The sequence below is a fragment of the Chiroxiphia lanceolata genome, chromosome 3 (genome assembly GCF_009829145.1).
Source record: "Chiroxiphia lanceolata isolate bChiLan1 chromosome 3, bChiLan1.pri, whole genome shotgun sequence".
In the NCBI taxonomy this organism is placed as follows: domain Eukaryota; kingdom Metazoa; phylum Chordata; class Aves; order Passeriformes; family Pipridae; genus Chiroxiphia; species Chiroxiphia lanceolata.
Genome location: NC_045639.1, coordinates 79,353,429 through 79,376,118, shown reverse-complemented (window position 1 = coordinate 79,376,118; position 22,690 = coordinate 79,353,429). Strand labels below are relative to the sequence as shown.

The window sequence follows — 22,690 nt, the reverse complement described above, 5'->3', positions numbered from 1 at the left end:
CACAGGGGCACTGTCACAAAGGAAGGGAGTTTTTTCACATAAAGTGCCTATAGTTAAGAGGTCTGTACATGACATGGCTCTCTGGGTGATCTTCTTTAGTGATGAAGAGGAACAGGCACTTCTGCACAATAAGTCACCTCCTCTGCTGTAGGAGGAGACAAATAAGACTGGTCAAGTTTCTCTACACCGACTATAATGACAACCAGGACAACAAGCTCCAGTGCAGCTGTCTATATTGCAAACATCTGTGTTTAGCCACCCAAATCACATCTGAGGTGTCCATACCATGACTGAAAGAGAGAGGAATTTTCTGAGCAGCCACTCAGCCTTGCTCCAGTCACTTCACTCTAATCTTAGATTAAAATGTGGCAGCGCTGTCCACTGACATCTTGGCACACAGGAGACATCCCCTGACATGCTCTGGCCAGTGAGTAGGGCACACTTTGCTCTTCTCTCTGCAGTGGACTACTCTAGATTCCTTGAAAAATGAGGAGGAGTTCACTCCATGGAACACTAGGAGCATTAGAGGAAACAAGACAGCAGGGACAAGGAGGAACATACCCTTGCTAGTTCATTGACCTACACCAAGGGATGCCCACTTGTCTGGATATTCACATTCCTGGCTTTTCACTTCCCTTGCCATTTCTGTCATTTGCTCAGTGGATGAAAGAGCTGAAGAAAAGGTACAGCAAAGTGAAATGTCCTGAAAATGCTGACTTGCCTTCTAGCATGCCAAAGAGTAAGAAAATACATAGAGATGAAGCTGGCTTTGCCACAGCCCTGTTTGGACCAGACAACCTCTGAAGGCCTCTTCATATCTACCTCTTTTGTGCACTCCATGAATCCCTGACCAACAGATTGTTATGGTAGCTAGGCAAGAAAATGGGGCTGAGATGAGGAAATGCCTTTGTAGATGAAATTGTAAGTACCGGGGTTAAGTTAAACTGCTAGAAGGAAGCTGTGATACAGGCTTCCCTCCTCTTCCAACTCACTCAACAACCTGCTCTTGAGAAAAACAAACATATTTAGGCCTCATTTCACTGGAATTTTGTGCTTTCTGTATATATTATATATGCACATGCCAATATATTTTTGCATATTAAATTTTCATTCTAGTGGTTCTGCTCATGTGTGTACAAACTGACTGAGCCCACTAAACTCCGGGCAGGAATTGCTGTTGGTGCCCTGCAAGCTGCTGAGCGAGGGTGAGCAGGGCTGTGGTGAGAGCTCGTAACTCACCAACTTGCGGATTTCACATTCTAGGTTCTGAATACAGTCCAGTTTCCTTTTGCGGCAGCGCTGAGCTGCAATTCGGTTCTTGCTGCGCCGGCGGACATCATGGATGAACTCGAGCTGCTCTGAGGTTAGCTTGTGCATCTTTATCATCATCTGGAAATCATTCCTTGGAAGATCTGTGATTTGATCAACAGGAAAAGGAAGTTTCACCTAAAACAAACAAACACAAGACAAGAACAGAGTCATATTCTGTTTGCTCAGTGCAAGCTGAACAACAGTGAGTGGAAGGATGATTATGCTGCCACTCCCTTCAATAAACAACACACCAAGTTTTACATTGGGCAAGTTTTTAACACTCCCTCGTGGCACAATGTGGAGATCCAGATGGTAAGAATCAGACGATAATTGTACTTAAATCAGCAATATAGATGAATCCCAGATAAAAATTTCATCTTTCTACAAAGCTCTAATAACTGATCTCAATGCATTAAAAGAAGGCTCTGTCCACTAGGAGACATGGCCTTTTGGACAGAGTGAAGTACCTCGCTGCAATTAAATTCAAACTAGTTTCAAGGAAGGGGTTATTACCACAGCAGGAAACCTGTCTCTGCACGGCCTGCAGGACTGAAAGTTTGATTAGGTGTGAGGTTAAAAATGCAACCTGACACCTCAAGTGGATGAAAAATACTGTATTGCAATTAGGAAAGGTCACCTAATCAGTATTTCAACTGAGCAGTACACTATATAAGAAGAAAGGGTCAAAGGAGCGTAATGAAGCATATCCTACTAAAATATCCTGCTAAAATATACACATTTTGAAATAAAACAATATACATTGACACTAATATTTTTGTAGATTAAAGAGCACTGAACTTGTATTTCTTGAAAAAGTCAGTTTCTGACTTCAGGAGTTCTACCAATTATGCAGTAAAGCACAGTAAAGGCTGCAAAACACAAAGCTCCTAACAGTTTGAAGCAATGAACACACACTGTCTCAAAAGCTGAAGAATGGTGGATGTGCTTAAAACCTTTCTTCCGCAAACCTATCAGCTTGCTAAAATCAAAGTAAGCACCTCTCCTCAAAAATCTTTCTTCACTTGGAGCCCCAGACTGATAACTACCAAAAGCCTGATGCTCCTTGGCAGATTGTTGTATCTGTTGGCCAAAATTGACAAAACTGAAGGAGGCGGCAAACAAATAACTCGACTGATCTCCTTTCCTTTTCTGAGTCATACCCACACTGCCCAAAAGATGGCAGTAAATATCTAGATTTCTGTCCCTATTCCGTATTCTGCATGCAGGCCACCAAAGAAGGTAAGTTGCTCCAGCCAAGGATAAGATTCCTTTGATATTTAAACCCACTATTGTCTTCACACTGTGTACTTTAATTATTTGGAGATAGAGAAAGTAACAACAAGGATTAGAAATAAGTTATCTTCATCAGAGAGCTGAGTTGTTCAAGCAGAACAGTTTGCTGAGGACACAGATACTTCAACACACAGCAGTGGCCTCTGGCACTGACAGTCACAGACCCTCACCAAAGACCTGGACCTGCTGATAATGAGCTCCTCGCCTTGTTTATGACCATTCTTGGGCATTTTCTTGTACTATTTTATCACTGCTCTGCGCATCTCCAAGCCTGTGGTACGTGAAAGTCAGTGCAAACACCTAGCACATTCTTTCAGATGGTTTCACGCCCTGAACATTCATTCATGCCCCTCTGCTGCATGTGTCCAGGCACTCCTTCGTAACACACTACTTGATAGGACAATTTAAATGAGCAAGAAGCACCAGACACTGCCCTAATCCCCCCAGATTCCTGCTTGTACACACAAATGCTGACCTTAGGCGCAGTGATGCAGACCACCTTGTTTATAGACCGCTAACTAATGATAAGAAATGTTTGATACCCCTCCCAAGCCTCAACATAAACTCAGTGTCACCTGCTTTTCTCTTAAGCTTCAACCAGGGTCTGAAAATAAAAACAGTCAGTGCTTTCCTCTGAAAGACACCACAGTTTCACTGCAAAATCAGTCCTTTCATGTTCCCAGTTTTTCCTTATTTTCTTAAGACCAAAGCGGAAAGTGATGTTAACTTTATTTCTTCCTCCCTCTCCCTTCCAAAACATATTTACTTGCAAGGAGGATATGTGCTTGTAGCTGAAATGGAAACGAAAGGGAAAAAACTTAAATCTGTCAGGCAGAAGTTGCTGAAGGGAAACGGAAAAATAAATAGAAACAGATTCATTAAAAAAAAAAAAAAGGATTGAAAAGAAAACCATCCACACAGCAGACCAGAGACTGCTATCAGTAATCCCAGCATAATCCCACTCCTGTCATAGGCAGCACTGTGCAGGATTAAAAACGTGAAAGGGAGAGTGGAAGTGAGTCAGACTCATTTCCTTCACCATTCACAGCATTTTTATTGCCTGTCTCCCTCTTCGAGAGAGCTGTCAACTGAAAAAAACCCAAAACCACCAAACCCTTGCCACAGATGCCAAATAACTGCACCAGGGCATTGCTGCAGTGAGAGGCTACTGGTGTTTTACATCTGCACAGGGTGAGACTGTCAGATGGTATTTATCATAACAGAGTGGTGAGTCATTTTGCAAGAGCCTACGACTGTGCAATGGGTGGGATTCATCTGACCCATGTAGAGCTGCATGAAGTGATGGGTTGAAACTACTTAGTGTCCATGTCTCTGTTGTTGTCATGGAGGCCTTCAGATGGCATTGCATGTTTCTCCCTCCTGGCTGCAGAAGGAGTGGAGATGAGACTCAGAAAAGATTCTGTATCTCACAGTATCTGAGGTAGGTGAGAGAAACTTTACCCGAGGTGTCTGAAAAAGAACAATCTTTTCTAAGATGTGAAAGAAAAACCCAGCGAGTATGTTGTCTCATAAAATTTTCTTTCTAATAACTATGATTTTTATATAGGAAATGAATGTGTACTCTTTGGTTCAGGTTATTTCAAATTAGAAATGTAAGTGGGATCACTGCTCCTTCCAGGAGTTACTCCAGCCAGAGTTAGCCTCTCAGAGCTGTAAAATCTTCCCTATGAACACAATTACTCTTGCCCTGCATTTTTACACCAGCAGCAGCAGCAGTAGTAGCAGTTCATTTTCCACCGCACAACAAATAAACTGGCACCTTCTATGACCACTGCAGACTCTATTGCCCCCAGCTCTGGCTGATGCATTCCTGAGAGGACAACCAATCCACCCTGGTGAAAAAGAAAACCTGTTTATGATTTTGTGGCATTTTTCCCCCTTGCAGTAGCATTAGGGTGCCACTGTAAATGTCCTTGCTTTGAGTGGCTAAGTGAGAGCAGTGATGTAGACAGACAGGGACAGCCACTGACTCAGCACATGCAAGGCCCATATATAACCAATTAATTCCTTCAAGCTTCACTAGTTAGTGCCAGCTTGGATCATATGCCAGTTACTGCTGTGCTGCTCATCTACTGTACTAGTTACTGCTGCTGCTGCTGCTCTCCCCCTCTCTTTTTCTCTGTAATAAAGGAAAGGACTGAGGACTTGTATCCACTCACAATAAAATATTGGGAATTTCTTTATCCCATGCATAAAATTAGCTTTTTCACTCTCTTTAAATTTTGACATCATCTCCCCTGAGCTGTCAAGTGCCAGTAAAGACAATGAACTCCCCAAGTCTAACTTTAACATCATAGTAACTAAAAGGACTTCTATATTAGACATAAGAAAAAGTAACCATTATGTATGGGGTATGGGAGGGGGGAACTCACAGTACCAGCCTGACCTTTATAAGCAGTTAAAAATCCTTGTCAGTTGCTCCAGAGTTGTAAGAAATAAAACTCTTGCCTTAGTGCCCTTAAATTGAAAGCCAGTTACTGAAATCCTCTGACACTTAAAATTGCCTGGTCCTTGGAAGGCTCTCAGGACCCACTTAAGTAACCTATCACAGGGGGTGAATCCTGTCAGTGCTTTTTTGATGCAGAAAGGGGTAATTTACTTCACACAGAAGAGCCCAACAAATCAATGTTGTTTTTCCAAGTATCTTCCTTGGCATGCATGTCTGTCTTCCACAAATATTCAGAAAAGACAGCTCGCAGGGCAGGAGCTGAAGTGTGTCCACCTGTGTTAGGGGCTCAACTGCCTACATGCTATTTCAGATCAGCAGGTCCCACTGCAGATAGCATGTTCTATCTCATGCAAGACAACTGATGGCCCTGTAGTTGCCTGGGGTCAACTCCGGCCTCACCTCCAGAGGGCCACTAGAGGTGTTCGGGTCACTAAATGCTGCCTGAGAGGGCACTGCTATGCACTGAGTGAAGACAGCCTGGGTAATCTTTTGGTTTGCCACCTGCCTCAGAGAAGTGGGTAACAGGCTAGTCCTGTAGCTGAGGGCTTTAACTCAACAATCAGATGTGCATGAGGTTCTCATCCTTTAGCCCGTGACTTGGACTTTTATGCAGATCACACGCTGTTGGTGTTTAAAATGTTTGGGATAGCACAGAAGCACTGACAGAAACCATAGGTTTAAGAAGGGCAGATCAGGCGGTGAAATGAGGGGGGATAAAGTGCAGTATTTCTCTGAAAGATCTGTTTTTACAAAAGAAATTAAAAAATGAGAGAGTCCTTCAAGAGTCCACACAAGGTCTTCAGATCAGGGCATAACAGAATTGGTTGCGGGCTGTAGGTGCAATGAAATAATGCAGTGTTTAAAAGAGGATCCTACTGAAATTTCAAACTCTCAGTAATCCAGTAATTCTCTGCTACCAGTATGGATACCATTCCTACTGAAGAGAGGAAAGAAAACAAAACTGCCATGAAGGTTATTTTACAAGACCGATGTCTGACAAGACTCCATTTAACCAGAAGTTGACCAACACAATGCCCAGTGATACCACTGAGGATCCTGGTCAGGAGAACACCTACCAGAAAAGAATATGCAAAGTAATTTTGTCATTTGCAAATTTGCAAACCTAGTAGAATCAGAAAAGCTGGGGTGACTGATCACCAAATACCATATACCAAAGCAAGTCAACACATGTATTTTTCTTGGTTACTCTTCTTTCTATATAATACCCTTCACTAAGTAGAAGCAGACTTAGCACTGAAGCAGACTTAGCTTAGGTAACTCAGCACAGTTCCAGTAGATTTCTGGTAGAACAACTTTGGTTTACTCCTCTTTTCTGGGGCTTTGACTTCCAGCACTTTGCTAAGCATCAGCAGAGAAGCAGAGAAACAGAGAAAGGGTGGCTGCCTGTTGCTTAACATGGAGGGGTTTCAACTCTCACTGAAGGTTATTTACCTACAATATTCTCAATGGTCTAATTTCATTAGCTTTGTCTTTATGAAAATGTTCTTTGAAAAGTGAGCCACTAACCCAGGCGGGAAATTCTTTTGAAATACAAATGAAAGAAGCATTGAATGCAATTCTCTAGATAGTAACAGTTCTTGGAAAACTCCACCTCTTACCTCCTCCTGCTCTTGTTTATTCTTTTCCTAAGAAAACTCAACTCATCAAATTAGACTGAGCTGAGATTTCTTTTTAACTGGTTCAGTAGTACAATATTTTTTGCAAATTTTCTAGCAGAAAAAAACACAGATACTTGTTGAAGGAATGGAATATCAAGAAAAGTAGGTAGTGCTGAAGTTTCTGTTCCTAAGTAGGTTAACAGATTGACAGATTACTTCCTTCTCAACAATTCATTATTTCAGGGCTTATTGTTTTGTTGTTGCTATTTTAAGCAGGATTGTCAGAACCCACATGCAAAGCACTGAGCTTTAAATCATCTCTCTAGTATTATATGCCAATACCTGATTTTTAACAACCTGTGGAGGCCTGAGAGAGCTGAGTGAAAAGAGAAACACAAACTATTAAACATTTCTGTAAAGTCCCAATAGCTCAAGTAACAGCCCTGTTCCTGCAACTCTGTAACATGGGGACACCCTACATTGCACTTGCTGCTTTTATCACAAAGCCTTAACAAAGGGAGATCACAGAGGAGTCTTGGAGGCTCCAGGAAGGGAAATAATAGGCAAAGACATCTTGGAGAAGATTTACCAGTGGTGTTATGAGGACTACCACCTCCTCTGACACTTGTGACTGCCATCTGCACCCCCGATAAGACAGGGAGGCTGGTGACATAGCAGGGTCACTCTCACCCAAAATGGTACTTATGCTGAGCACTTTTGACAGCAAGCAACTTTGGTCATGTGCTCCTGAATGGTATCTGTCTCTGTGTGAAAGCAGAATGCCCAAAAAAAGTAGAGAGAAGAAACCTTTCACTTACTTCTCATACATCAACAAATGATGTTTTGTGACATTAATTCTGGCATTGATGGCACTCTGGGACCCAAATTAAGACCAACAAGGTCCAAATTCCAGGGAAACTGAGCAGCCCTGAGATAACTGAGGGTCAGAGTCCACTAGGCTTATTCCTATCAGGCCGTCCCACCCAAATGAAAGCCCACTCTCAGCAGAAGAGCTTGCATGGCCACCCTCCAAAAGGGCAAGCACCTGCGTGTCACGTGCTTTCTGAATAGAAGCCCAGTAACACTATGTGTTCTGATATGGCAGGGGGAAAGGGACCTGTCTGTGAAATCATCAGGACAGCAAGGGTAAACCCACAATTTCGGGAAAGAGAAAGATTGCCATGCAGTTGCAGGGAGATGAAGGACAGAAAGCTGTACATTACAGATGGTTGTGAGTCTCTCCTGCTGTTTTAATTGCAGCCAAACTGCTAAAAGTAGGCAGAGCAACTTAAACAAGGCAGTAGAAAATATCTAATAGCAGCAGAAATTTCTTGTATAAGATATCCTTCACAGAGGTTCCCACAGCAGCAGATCTTGCACGATACACACCTGAAGTAACTGTATAAATACAGTATTGTTCAGTGAGGCTGTAATGCCCTTTCTTGCATTGGTAATGACCTTTAAAAAATCGCTTTGCAGACAAAATCTGTACCAAAGCACTGGTGTGATCTGCTTACCCTTGGCTTGTTCAGGATAGTGTAGTGCAACCTCACAGAGCATTAATTTTCTCACCACATTTTTAATGCCCAGCAGCCCTAATCAAAATGCTCCGGGAAATAATAATAATAATAAAAAAGCTATATCAGCAGTCCCAGGGAGAAAACTTGCTCAGCACAGTGCAGAAAGTCTTCCCAGGAGGAAACCAGCTGCAAAACCAGGAGTGGAACCAGTGCTTTCCTAGCAGTGCCCCAGAACCAGGTATGTCTGCCTACCAGTGGCACACCAGGATGGACTCCTATTTTCTCCTCTCATAAATATCGCTCTTCTCATCCATGGTCTCCTGAATATATTGGCATACTTTTTTTTTTTTTGGAAACCACCACCAGTCCCCTATAACCTTCTCATTTCACTCTTCCAGGTTCACTTCTGCTGCAGCATATCTCCACAGAATTACCTAATTATGACAGCTAATTAATCATCAATCCCAAAAAGGGTAAACTCCTGCCCTCTATGCTGCCTCATGCTGAGCATTACCCTCTGCTGAGCAATCACCACACATGGCTGGAGACCTGATGCTCCCCTCAGTCCCACTCCCTGCTACTTTCTGCTCCTCATAAAGGCAGGACTTCACTGAGTAATCCTGGTATGGCCAGGCAGAGCTGCCGTACGGCTTCTTGAATGAGGTTCTACTCACAATATCTCAGGCAGCCTCCCAAGGAGACTTCTTTCTCTTCTGCATTGTCCCGAGCTGAGGACATGAGGACAAAGAACTGTCCTCTCAGAATCATTGGTACAGTGTGACCAAGGATTAGGACACCAGAGGCTCCCCAGGCTCTTCAACCCTTTCTTGGAGCTAAGCAGCCAACTAAAGGAACCACTGACATCTGTCTGAAAGGCATCTTCCAGAGCCTGGGATGTAGTGGAATAAGGACTGAGGGATAAAGTCCACTCTTTTCATTCCTACTCCATAACTAAGCCCACCTGGTTCTGAACTGGGTGCTGTCAGCATATGAACCCCCCAAACTTGCACTTGCTGTAGCACAAGCTATATAGAGTGTTTCAGCATTACTAGAGGAATTTGATATGTGATTTCACCCACCTGCACTCTAGGTCATGCAGTTTCCTAATGAAGCTCTATGAAAACATCCAATCTTTTTCAGTTCCTGGGGTCCGCAACACATCTCCATGATTTAAGCCTGCTCTCAAACTAGTGACTTCACAAAGACAGCTTATTCCATCACGCTTAGTCAGTTATCACTGCAACATCTCCAGCTGACCCATCTCTAGTTTTAGAGCGGCCTCTCTTTCTCTTTCCTCTCATGGGAGAACTACATGGGAATTGACACTCTTCAACCCCAAATTATTCCCCTGTCATTTCCTTAACAGTCCCGGAAATCAAAGAATAACTTCTCTTTGAAACCATTTATGCAAAGGCTGCCAGAACTCACCACCAAACAAAATGTCACAGGCAGGGAACATGATCTAAGTTGTCACATAATGGAGGCAAAAACACGCTACCTGCGTGTGTGACACACACACACGTGCACACATATATACACACACAGAGGGAAGATGATTTGAATACCGTTTCCACAGCCCAGTTATGCAACTGTTTAAGTAATTTCACACCTCTTTCTCCTCCCACTCTATCTCCCTCCTGTACTCCAGCTGTTAGCAATATGCAGCACTGGCTCTTCAAGCGGGCTGCTCAACCCTCAGTGTCAGCCAAGGCACAACCTGAGGTTGCTCAGACACCAGCAGCAATAACAGGTGGAGCTGGAACCACCTCAGCAAATTAAGGATAAAGAACAATGCTTTCTGTCACACAAGTGGGCAAGGGAGGGAGGAAGACAGGGCACTGCCAGCAGACTCCTAAGCACATCAGTGCACATCATTCAGCAGTTTGCTATTGTCCCATACCCAAATTTTCAGAAGAGCCAAACACCACGGAGGTCAAGCAGACCTATTTATGTGAAGTCAATCATGTGCACTCAGCTGATGAGGGAATAACCAGAAATTACTCTTTGCCGCTATAAACAAAGAAAGTGCTGGGGAAATGCAAAGTCATTTGAGAGAATCAAGGAGCGATTAATTGTGTCACAACAACTGTGGTAATATGTACTTATCTTAAATCCCTACCTCATGCCCTCTGTCTTGCACAGGACATGATTCACTGTCTGCTTCTGAGAATGACCCAGACTCATCGCTGGAGTTTGTTCCATAGGATGGCTCACATTTAATCTGGGCTCGGACCGGGTTGTACAATCCATCCCCCACCACTCCTGGCTCCTGGTGCTCGGGTGCCAGGAATCGGGGGCCTTGGGAGCAAGGGGAAGAGGAGAGCTCGCAAAGACGCAGACTGCAGGGAGAGCCACCACTGCCGTCCTCTGCATACGAGTAGGAAGAGCATGAACTGGAGGTCCTGGTTCTGGTTTCCAAAGGAGGAGAGCGAGGGCAAACTTTAATTGGCACCGGACAGCTGGTGTTCGGCCGCATCCTTCCTGGCAAGTGATCAGCTGTCAGTCCGCTGTGCGAATAGGTCTGGGAGCTGGGGAGAGACTGGCTACTGCCAGCCCACAGACCCTTTGGCACAGTCTCAGTGAGGTCTTTGTCCAAGCTGCTCACACCAGAATATGAATGCACTGAAGTGTTTACTTGGTCACAAGCGTTTGAAGAGAATATAACACTCCTCCTGTCCAGTTCCCCTTCTTGCTTACAGAGAGTTTCAAAGCCGGGCCCCCTGAGCGGCGATCCCACTGTGAAGTTGGAAGCATCCTTCTGCATGGCATGGGACTGTCCATAGTTCCCTGTGAAAGGGACGTAATCAGTTTTGTGGTCACCCTGAGTTGTCCCTTTTTCAAAAGGGCATGCTGGACTCCTGCCAAAGTGCTGTTGGGAAGTGCTGGGGAAGCCAACCAAATCCATGCTTTTTGTTCTGTTGAAGAAAGATCGCAAGCAAGAAGGAGAAGACCCACTTTTTGGCCTGTCGACACAAGTGGGGCTTGGCTGTTTCCTGTCCATTTCAACATCCCCTTCTTTATCCCTGATGTCAGGTTCATCTCCAGACAGGCAAAGTGTGATGCTTTCTTCATCGTTCTCTTCATTCTGAGGCTCACTTTTTATCTGGCCCATAGCAAGTCCTGATTTGAGGCCATTTCCAGAGCTCTCTTCGCTGAATGTGCTTGCAAAACCTGAGGTACTGATGTGTGATGTGTTGTAGACATTCTTGGTACAAGCAAGCTGGTATTTCTTGTATCTGGGGTACCGTGTTACTGCATCTTTATCTAAATTGTCCTTGCTATCTCTCAGCATGTCAGAGTCAGGCAGCATCCCTTCCCCTTTGTCTGCTCCAGCAACAGTGGTTTCAAAATTGAAGGGCTCTTGGTGCATCCTCTCTCTTGGGCAAGATATTTTTGATGTCTCCGATTCCATCGTCTCCTCCTCATCTCCATCCGAGTTCTCCTCATCGTGCATGCGCTGACAGGTGGTATCTTTTTTGCACAGGAACAGGCCATCTTCATTGTTCAGCAGTTGTGTCTGAAGGAAGCTGAAGCAGGAGTCCTCCAGGTTGTGCATGCGCAGGAATTCCGCACAGTGGATGACCTCCTGGATGTTTTCTCTGCTGAGTAACAGCTTAGCAGTATAGGCAAACTGTAACAATGGACCAAATCCCCTGACAGTGACCTGCAAAAAAAGAGAGGGAAATTGCCAGTGTTACCATCAGCTCTTGTTATCATCCCAACTCATTCATCATGTAGTTAAGATAACCTAACAGATCTGGCATTCAGAAATAAATACAGCTCAGCACCAGTTATTCTTCTATCACACCAGCAATGATGCTACATTCAGTAACTAGCACTGCTCCCTTTATGTTGTACATCATTATACAGGACCTAGAAAGTAGATGCAGTCCCTTTCCCATTGCACCAACCACCTGCTACATGACCCTGGCAAGTCACTTCAGTCTCAATTCACCAAGACAACTTCTTGCCTAGCTTGCAAGTAGATTTCACAAATCAGAGTTCCCTGTGCTTTGCATACCAAGGAAAGGCATCTAGACGGGAAGCAGTGCAGCCAGCACCTGCATGCCTATGTGAGGTTGGGATGCATGGCCTGCAACCTCTTTTTGGATATAGATGTCAGTGGTACGTGTTCCCAGCTCAGTTTCCTCTTTTCAAACAAACAAGAAGAGGAAGCACTGATGTTCCCTTTTGCAAAATGGCCTAAAGATCAGAAGAGGGACCTAGAAAGCAGATGCAGTCCCTTTCCCAGGCTGTCGGGATTTAAACTCACATTTCCCAGCTCCTCAGAAGGATATAATCAGGATGGTATGGAATATGGTATGGGATATAGGATACTCTGAAGGTGAGTTGCTTTTCCCTGTGCTTCCAATTGAATTAATGCCACCAATCAAGAAGGTGCTCAAGAGGTTGGCGAGCCATCAGGCCATGAATTTGAGATAGTCTGATTCGTGACTAGCATGTATCTGAGTGAATAATTTGGTTCATCTCAACAAAAAGCCTATAAATTCCCTACACTGCCTCAGGACCAGTGGTAGAGTTCATAGATCTTTATAGAAAATCTTGACTTCCAGAAACAAGCCTTTGTTACTCATAGACCTGTACTTGTGATGCTGGATTATGAAGATACCACAAGTGGTGCAGACTTTGATGGAGACAAAAATATTTTAAAACACCTCTAAAATTGCTCCCAATAGCTTTTCCATACATAATATTACTGCTGTATCTGCTATTTTAAGAAACAGTGCATTTTCATGCATGTACTTACACATTCCTGTTTTACAATATGCCTCTGGTACAGAATTACCAAGATTTACAGCTGGCTATTAAACTGATCTCTGCGTTATCAGTGTTACACTTTCTGCCTATTTGTTAGATTATCAGCTCACTAAAGGCCTATCTGCATTTTATCTATGCGGCATGATTAACAAAATTGCTCGGGAACTTAATGAGCTACTTGCAGGCTGATGTTTGGTAAGATCTTCAGTGTGGGGGCTTACATTCCTGCATATCTTGTAAGCTCCACAGCGGCAGTGTAGGTCTGGAGGGACTCTGAAACACAAATCCAGCTCTCCTGGCAGTGGTATCATTTGGCCACTAGGTGGAATGGCTGGAAAGCAAATTAAAATTATTTTCTGTGCTGGGCCAGGGTTTCACCTGCCTGCCTGCCTGCCGCCCCAGCGCAGGCACTCTGCAGAGCTTCGGGCTGACTCATACAACTCCACAGCAAGGCTGTGTCCCACGCTGACTCAGGTTTTTGCACCAAGTAAATCGCCATGATAACAAACAGCAGCAACACAGCGGGTAGAGCTGTTCTGTGCTGGATGCATCAGGAGCAGAGCCTGAGACTGTGCTGTGGGCTCCCCACGATGCCCAATAGATACAAGTGAAGGATTATGAAAACCCCATGAAAATCTGTGCCTTTACTTCCTTACGAGACATTAGCCAGTGACACAACTTTTACTCTCGCAATCTTCAGATCCAAAAGGGGAAAGTTTCTTTTCAAACACCAGGCGCTTGTCATTGCCCTCAGGGAGAAATCTCTCTAGTGCCAATGCTTGAAACTGCACAAACAATAACTTCGGAAACAAATGGGTACAAAGCTTGCTGCCAAGTGTGAAAGCCAGCGCAAGCTCTGCTGCCTGAAGCTGTCTAAATATTGATTTGGATCCTGTGTCAGGTCCCCTGCCTCAGCCCCACCAGTTTTGGGACTGCTTGCATCTGATGCATTCTGGCAGAAAGGCTGGAATCGAGTCACTGGAGTGGGAAAGAAAAGGCTTTGAAGCTGCATGTACTACTATGACACACACATTTCTCTAGGAAGAGATAAGGACAGTCTTTTAAAATTATTTGATCTGACTGATGCATCCCAGTGAAAAAAGCTGGTGAAAACAAGTTGATCTGCATTTGCAGAAGGAAATGGATAATTTCTCTGATGTAACAGTCTCCATTTACATGTGAGAGAGACCTTTGCTGGATGGGTAAAACCCCAGCAACAATCCCAGCTTATTTGTTTTCCTTACTGTAAATAAGATGCCGTATGTCAAAGAGCTGTTTGCTTTTAAACCCTATTTTCCATATAAATTAATGTTTAAGCAGGCAGGTCAATTTACAGAAACCTCCACTCAGCACCTTGTCCAAGCTCATACACAAGTCACTGCTTCCTTGCCTTTCAATCCCTTTGGCTTATTCCAATTTCTACCCATTTCTATTTTTTAAATGGAATTGACTGGCTTCTAGAAAACCAAACAGAGAAAAGGGAAAACACACATAATAAAACAACAATGCCCACACAGAGAGAAAAGCAAAGCAAAGATATCGGCTTCTCAGAGGCTTGATTTCTTTCCATTATCTCTCAAGACAGGGCAGTAGAGGACTTCTGTGTACTTGGAACATGCCAAACAGCCCACCAAGACTGAGGACAAATCACTTTACTTGTCTTGCTTTTGTGCCCAGCTGGTCTCGTATGCATTTAAACCCTTCTGTACACCTGGTGCACAGAGGACACGGATACCGTAGCCCTACCTAAGCCATGTGGCACATCTTCTTGCTCTACAGCAATCCAAGAAACCAAGTCCATGTGCAGCTCCTGCCATCCTGCCAAAGGGACACCTTGTTCAGTGTGCAGTATAGAGGTCTATGTCCATTCAGCATTCTGGAGATAACAAGCCTGACAAATGCTAAGGTGAAAGAGAACAACTTCTCCAGTCCTTTATCTGCCTTGTGTCTTTCAGACTGAGCTAGTTGAGCTAGGGGATGTTTTCTGTATGTCCATACCCTCATGAGTTTATGATATTGAGGAGAGGGCTGGAAATAATGCAATGATATAATCACCATCAAGAGACTTGTTAATCAGCATTAGCCATATTGAATTTACCAGCAAAATACTTGCAGCAGCCCTGCAGAAAATAAGCACGCAAAATCTATTTTATTTCAGTTTGACACTGCTTTTCTCCTTACAGAGTCCTGTGGAGCGCAATGCTCTGGTTAGTCCTAATTGATTTAAGTGACCAGACTTCCACTACTTCCTTTGGGAGATCATTGCCAGACTCTACTTAAAACCTTCTTGTGAGGAAATATTTCCCTTATTTTCCTCCATCATCTCTCATTATATTTCCTTGATGCATTCTGGGTAAAGCTTCTTCCTTTTGGAGAAACAGTTGTATTATTGTTATACTCTCTACCCTCCCTTCTTCTTTGCTTAGTATTGTGTCATTAATGAAAAACTGGCTAATTCAAGGAAAACAGTGTTGATCACTGTCAGATGGGAGAATAAGAAGCTGAAAAGAGAGTGAGCAATGAGAAATGCTAGTAAAGAAGGCAGCGTTACAGATGCAAATAGAGCATTTTTAGCAAAGCATTTTTCTAGTACTGAGCACGTACTTTTCTAAAATTAGGAGGAGGGTTAGCTCACTTCCACATTGGGAACATTGTATTTTCATAAGGGACTTCTAGGGCAGAAATTCTATTTTAAATGTAGTTGTACACACAAACTTACAGCCACCGCGGGAGACGCAGCACTGTGGGTGAACTCTCTCTGGCTCCCTGTTGTATCCATGTCCTCCATGAGGCTGACCAAGCATGCCATGGAGGCCTCCGTGTTGTTCTGAACAGACGGGACATGGCCTCAGAGCACACGCAGAGGTCTGTGGACCCATTTCTGTGGATGGGCTGGACTCACTGTGTGCTGCAGAGTTCATCAGTGCATGCTCATTAGCTAGCTGCCCAGACTTCCAGATGTCTCAAAATCCTACATAAATAGACGAAATCCTCCAATTCTGCACAGACAGTATTTGTTTGGGGGGGGGGGGGGGAAGGTTATTTCCAAGGGAAACATGGATGTCTGGTAACCCTGCTCCAAATGGCATCTGTATGAAAAGCTGCATCTGGAGTGGGGAAGGTCAACCCCTGCAAAATGCCAGTGAAGTCTGACTTCAATTTAAAGAGGGGAAAAGTGGTTAAGGGCAAGGAAAGATCACTGTAAACATGTAGGAATGTAAAACTTGGCAAGGCAATATCTAAAATGGAGCAAAAGAATGTTTACAGTAATCTGGTGCATACTAACATCAAGAACAGAGAATTGTCTGGTTTGCTATTGGATGCTATCGCCGATTGCAACAAGAAGAAAGGCTTTTCCAAGCCTAATTTCTGCATTAATGAGGGCACAGTGCCCTCATGATCTGCTAGGAAACAGCATCAAGGTTCAACAGCAAATGTACATGCAGTTGTTCCTTTCCAAAGAAAGTATACCTGGGGCATATGCAAAGAACAAGCTCGGTGGTGGTGGAGCGAGAGGGCACAGCCCTTTCCTAACCTCCGAGGATACAATGAAATCTGCAGAACATTAGTTGCTAAATCCTACTGAATTGGGGTTAATTTAGGTGGTGAGACCTTTAGATACACTGAGAATGTACAAGTCCTGACAGCAGCGTAGGTGCGTGTTATTATCTTTATGCATTTGAGTATCTTGTTGAAATCAACAGGAGTACTGATAGGTTTGTTGCAAAGCATGCAAGCTGCTTATAGGTTTATGGTTTATATTTGTAGTATTTTGATTTTCAGGTTGAATTCATCATCAGGCACCTAAAAACAGTTAGAAACTCTTCATCTCTGATTTCCAAACGTCGATTCAATTATTAAGCCATTTTGTGGGGAAGGAAGAAAGGAAAATCGAATCAAACCTCACATGCTGAATATCAAATCTCAAACTGAATATTAATTTAAAACAATTGGGTAGAAACATAGGAAAAAAGGGACTATTTCTTGCAGAAGCCAAAATCAATCCATTATTCACATACTGTTTTGTAGCAGGTCTACTGTGGTACCCACTTTGCTGATCTTTCAATGTTGTTACTGTAGTCTAAAGGCAAGTGTAGACCTCTTAAATGCATCTCAGCCTTGAAATTTGTCTAACACACCCAAGCATGTAGCCAACAAAGTACTAACTTCACACTCCACCAGTGTGCTCCTAGCACTACAATTTATATAACCAAACATATGCTAGAAAAATAGGAGATAAGATTAGTGACAGTTAACTGCTGCTATTTTTTTTCCACAGCCTGAAGAAGGTCTCTGAGATTAAATATTAACTCTAATCTTATTTGCTAAAATTAGCACACAGTGTATTCTTTTTCTTCCACAGCCAATTGCAAGTATAGCACAGAAGTTATTTTCAGAGTGTAATCTGATAACCAAAATCAGTCACCAAAGCTGTTAGTCCATTAAGAATAAAGAGACTTCCTGGCTATTTACTTGGTTATTTTTACTTGGGATGGGGAAGCCTGCTTTTTTTCCTAGTCTGGGCTTATTTGGTTTTGGAAAACTCTCTGATAGAGGAAGTTTATTACTAGGCTCAAACAGGATAGTCATGTGCAAAATCAACAGTGTTAGGCATCATGGTTTGTCCCTACATATGCACATAGGCAGGAGTTGTTCTGAAACTGTGATCCTTTTACACAAAGAGGGAACATGCAGCAGGCAGGAAAAAGTCAGAAGAAGAGACGATAAACAACAGAGGACTTTTGTAAGCCAATGCCACACCAGTATTTTACTGCATTTCCCTCTCTTTAATTTAACAGCATTTAAATATTCTCCCACCAGCAGCTTACAGATATATTTCCCTTATCTTCTCATAAAGCTCTACCCAAGCTGAAACCAGGACAAGCTCCTAAAATGAGTAATCACTCTTTAAAAGCCCACTTGAGTGAGAAGCATCAGATGCAGGTATTTGTATTATCTGGGCTTGTAAACAAGGGAGAAATGTACAAGTCACTGATGGAGAAGACTGACAGAGAGAGGTCATTGTTTTAATTCTAAAACCCCTTCTTAAATGAAGCAGATACCCTGCTGGCCCCAGTTCAACATTCTGCCACTTCAGGTAGCGCATACAAATTTGGGCAGAAGAGTCACCTGAAGTTCAAGTAACAGTCTGGCATCTCCCACATTGCATTGCATCACAGGGGTAGGAGGCCACTACACCACCACCATGCGTTCCCTGGACATGAACACAGACCAGAGGAAGGGAGAAAATGGACACAAAGCTCCTTTAAGAGAATCATTTACCTAATTTATTTATTTCTAAAGTCCCATTGGAAAAGCTGCCACCTGCAAAGCCACACCAAGGCCAGTCTAAGGGTCATCCTGGTATCTTTTCAGTGCATCCTCCACAACAGCCTCAAGGCTGTCAGGTTGAGAGCTTCAAGGAGATGCTTAACTCCCTTTAGTGGTAGTTCTACAAAAGATGTCACATTGGAAGTGCTTGTCCAACTTCCAATTTTGTGCTTTCAAAAGAAAAAACCCCACAAGTGCCCCTCCCCCCCTTCCCCCTGAAGTCCCAGTTGCGGGCCAGATGACAGATTTACACTACAAGCCCCAACTGCCTGTGTGAGAGTATTTACAAACTGAAGGAGGAAACCGAGTGACCAGACTCTGCATCTGGGATGGGGCAACCCTGATTGTGTGTACAGACTAGGGAAGGAGAGGCTAAACAGCAGTGCTGCAGAAAGGGACCTGAGGGTCCTGGTCAATGGCAAGTTGAATGTGAGTCAGCAGTGCCCTGACAGCCAGGAGGGCCAACTGTGTCCTGGGCTGCATCATGCAAAGCATTATTGGCCAAAGGAGGTGATTGTCCTGTTCTACTCTGCACTGGTGTGGCCTCACCTTGTGTAGTTTGGGCACCACAATATAAAAAAGGCATTAAACTACTAGAGAGAGTCCAAAGGAGGGCCATGAGAACGGTGAAGGGTCTGAAGAGGAAGCCGTATGAGGAGTAGCTGAGGATACTTGGTTAGTTCAGGCTAGAGAAGAGGAGTCTGAGAGGAGACTTCATTGCCATCTTCAACATCTTCACAAGGGGAAGCAGAAGGGCAGGTACCAACCTCTTCACTCTCATGACCAGTGACGGGACCCGAGGAAATGGCATGAACCTAAGTCTAAATCTAAATCTTGATAACCTAAACTTATCAAGAAAAGATTTTTCACCCAGAGGGTGGTTAAGCACTGGAACAGACTCCTCACGGAAGTGGCCACAGCACCAAGCCCATCTGAGTTCAAGAAGCTTTTGGACAACGCTCTCAGGCACAAGATGGGAATCTTGGGGTGTTCTGCACAGGGCCAGGAGTTGGACTCGATGATCCTGATGGGTTCCTTCCATCTCAGCATATTCTATGATTCTATGATTCTATGACTTCTCATTTTCCTCTCTCTGGCACAAGGAGCACATCCAGGGGCAGCACCAGCACTTCAAAGACCTCCTGCCTCTGCACCTGAAAGGGGAGACTAATATCCCTGAGTGCCCACCCAGCATTATAATGTGGCAGGTGTGACCACAGGAGGTGAGACAGGGAGGAAGAAGTCATTCACGCTGACTTGCCTACAGGATGGGAAGCAATAATTGCAAACTGTGCCCGTTGCTCCGTGAGAAGTACGTCAGCACTGACAGCAGGGTGAGTGGCTTGGAATTGATTGCTAAGTGTAAAGATGGCGTAAACAGCCGGTAAATCAATGACCATGTTATTGGTTATGTCAGCCTTTGACCGCACATGACTTAGGGGTGGAGCATAAGAGGTATTATTAAGGCACCTGCATACTTGGATTTTTCTGAATCAAATTCAGAAATGGTAATATTAGCCCTCAGCTTTGAGCATTCTCAAAAATTCTGGGCTCCAAGTCTGGGGCCAATAATGTCAGATGAAACAAATGGGAAGAGAGAATCAGAAGATGTCTAAGAAATTAAAACAGTAAAAGACAGAATAGTAAAAGTAAAAATGATTTCTGATCCAACTGCAATGCTTATTTTAATCCACAATTTCTAGTTTTCATTTCATCTCAGAGTTATTGAAGCCAAATTGAAATTCTTTCAACCTTTCAAAAGTGAGACTGGTTTCAAATCAAAGCAAAGAATTTACTTCTGGAAATCCTGACAGTATCCTTGCACATTTTCAGCATCCTTCCCATCCCTGAAAATTTTAAGGCCAAAGCAATTTGTTGAATTTGCCACACCTCTCAGTCTATTGAGAAGGAAGGTAGGAATCACCAAATATAAGCCTCAGTACTTTGCTGCTGACACATTTCAGTGAAGGAAACAGCAGGCATCTTACCATCACAGATTAATACAGTTGCAAAACCAAAAGACTACAGGAGATTGGAAGATGCAGTGCTTGTCCACAGCAGGGATGTGCTGCCTGCATCACATTTACTCTTACCATGGGTCGTTGGCAGATGTACCCACTGGGCAGATCTGGTGCTACCATCCACAGTGCTTTGCTGAGCAAAAGGAGATGTTTGCCTGCATGGCTGCTCCTCTGGGCCACAGCCTGGCACGAGAAGCTCAGCAGCTAAGGGAGGCAGGTCTGTGCGGAGGCGAGGGCCTGCCGGCACACAGCCATGCTGGCATCAGGCACACCTCCCTCTGCCACCTCACAAAGCCTTCAGCACAACAGCTCTTGGACTGCAGGGGGAAACTTCCTAAACCCCTACAAGTAAACCTGTCAGAGCCCTTATTTTAAAATCTCACTCAGTAACTTGAAGTCAAACACCAGTTTATTAAACCATGAGGACAATAGTGTCTGTCATACTATGCACTGAACTGACGGCCGAAGTGCCACTGTTTGGAGAAAACACCATAATATCATGGTTAGGCTTCGCGAACGAAGATTTAGGAAGGCTCTATCCACGTTTGTTACAAGCACACTGGTGGCTTATGAGGTCAATACGAGATAGACATATCCGATTGCAAAAGGTACAGCAGAAAGACTCCTTAGGTGGTATATTCAGCAAGACACGATTCTTTTTGCGTTATCTTTTCTCCTCGAGAGTGATCCTGCATGTGTTCTCAAAGGAAATGGTAGCATTATAGATGGTGTGTCTCCAGGCCTCCCGATTTGAGGCCAGAGTAGACCAGTTATATTGATCAATATGGCCGAGGGTGAGATATTGTTTCAGGGAGTCCTTGTATCTTTTCTTTGGGGCTCCTCTCATGCGGCAACCGGTGGCAAGTTCACCATAAAGCAAGAACACCGTAACGAAATTCAGCAGAATGAGACAATTTTTTCCTAACTAATTATGTGGTTTGGGGTATGCTGTTCATGTTAGAGGCTGTCCGAGGCATAATGAGAATACAGAAAATTCCAAATTGTGGCCAAGAGAGTACCTGCAGGCAAGCCTAGGTGAAAAGGCTTGGAGAAGAACTCTCAGGCTGCAAAGGTCAGACTCTGGGTAAAGGTATGAAAAAGAAAATTAGAGATGAGGATGTGCCAAACAACCGTTTCTCTAAAGGAACAACTTGGCTATGAAATGATTGAACCAACAAAGAGCATGTAAAAAACAGTGGCACTAATTAGCAGTTTAAACACTCAGCCATGAACTGGAAGATAAAGCAAAGGGAAATACGGCTGTGATATCTGGCAGTCTGAAATACATTCGTTTTTCAAGTGCAACGTGCACTTTAAGAAACGTGGAACACAGTAACAAAGGATGACACAGGAGGGTGGCTCAGCAGAAATGCTACCTTCTCTCCTCTGGTGTCTCTACAAGCCATGCTGAAACCAGCGGAGAAGAAACGAACAGATTTTAACCCAAAAGCATCATTAGAATTAAAGTGCAACTGTAATTTAAAATTAAAATCAGTCCCATATTTTTGCAAAAGGAAAATTAAACTGACCTCCGGATTAAAAAAGAAAGGAAAAAAAAAAGAGAAAGTGTTAGCAGTGAGGAGGGGTGAGGAAGGAGTGGGAAAGCTTTCACAGAATATAAATTGTGAGAGCGGAGTCTGTGAAAGATCTGTTTAGGTGCATATCATGAGCCAAAGTGGGCAAAAAAAGGGAAAACAAAGTCAGTTTAAGAACTTTTAGAATGAAGAAAGAAAGCTCTAGAAGCCTCCAAGTTACATTAGGAAATATCAAAATAGACAGAAAATGAAGATGTATGAAGAAATTTTCTAATTCAGAGGGTGCTTAGAAGAATGGTTCAGAGTTTCTAAAGCTGCAATTGATACACAAGTAAACACAACAACACAGAAAAACTACAAAGACCTGTAAATTGCACCAATACTACTCTTTCCCAGGCATGGCAGAATGTATTTATGTGAACAAACTATATAATAGTGTATTAAATACACAGCACATTAAATACACTGTAATTACTTTATAAAAACAAGGAATACTTCACAGCAAGGCATCTCACTACAAGCCCTACTATTATACTTCGTGTAGTGTAGGAGAGGAATAAACAAGCTCTGTCAAATATGATTTAAGAAAACACAAGGCTGCACTGTGAAGAAGAGAACTGAATTAGAAGACAAAGGAGTTGGAGAAAAAGCAGGCTCAGGAGATGGGGCTGGATAACATCCGATATGATGAGCAGCTCACAGATGCTCTGCCGTGGTTTCCACAGGATGATGCCCATGCTTCCGGCACTGCCTGTGACCATGTGCTGGCATGGCACAGCATATAAAATCACTGGCTTCCTTACATCGGGGT

General features: G+C 43.6%; 1 protein-coding gene across 9 annotated transcripts in view; it reads right to left on the bottom strand.

The window, feature by feature from the left end:
- Positions 1-22,690, bottom strand: part of BACH2 (BTB domain and CNC homolog 2) — a 190,011-nt gene that overhangs the window by 8,087 nt on the left and 159,234 nt on the right. For 8 of the 9 annotated variants that reach the window (XM_032683381.1, XM_032683380.1, XM_032683383.1 and 5 more), the window contains 2 exons: positions 10,333-11,877; positions 1,240-1,446 (listed from right to left, as the gene is read on the bottom strand). In XM_032683381.1, coding sequence (XP_032539272.1) covers positions 1,240-1,446; positions 10,333-11,877 — 1,752 coding nt within the window. Of the gene's footprint in view, positions 1-1,239; positions 1,447-10,332; positions 11,878-13,213; positions 13,324-22,690 lie in introns of all 9 variants that reach the window. The other variant, XM_032683386.1, reaches the window with a different exon arrangement.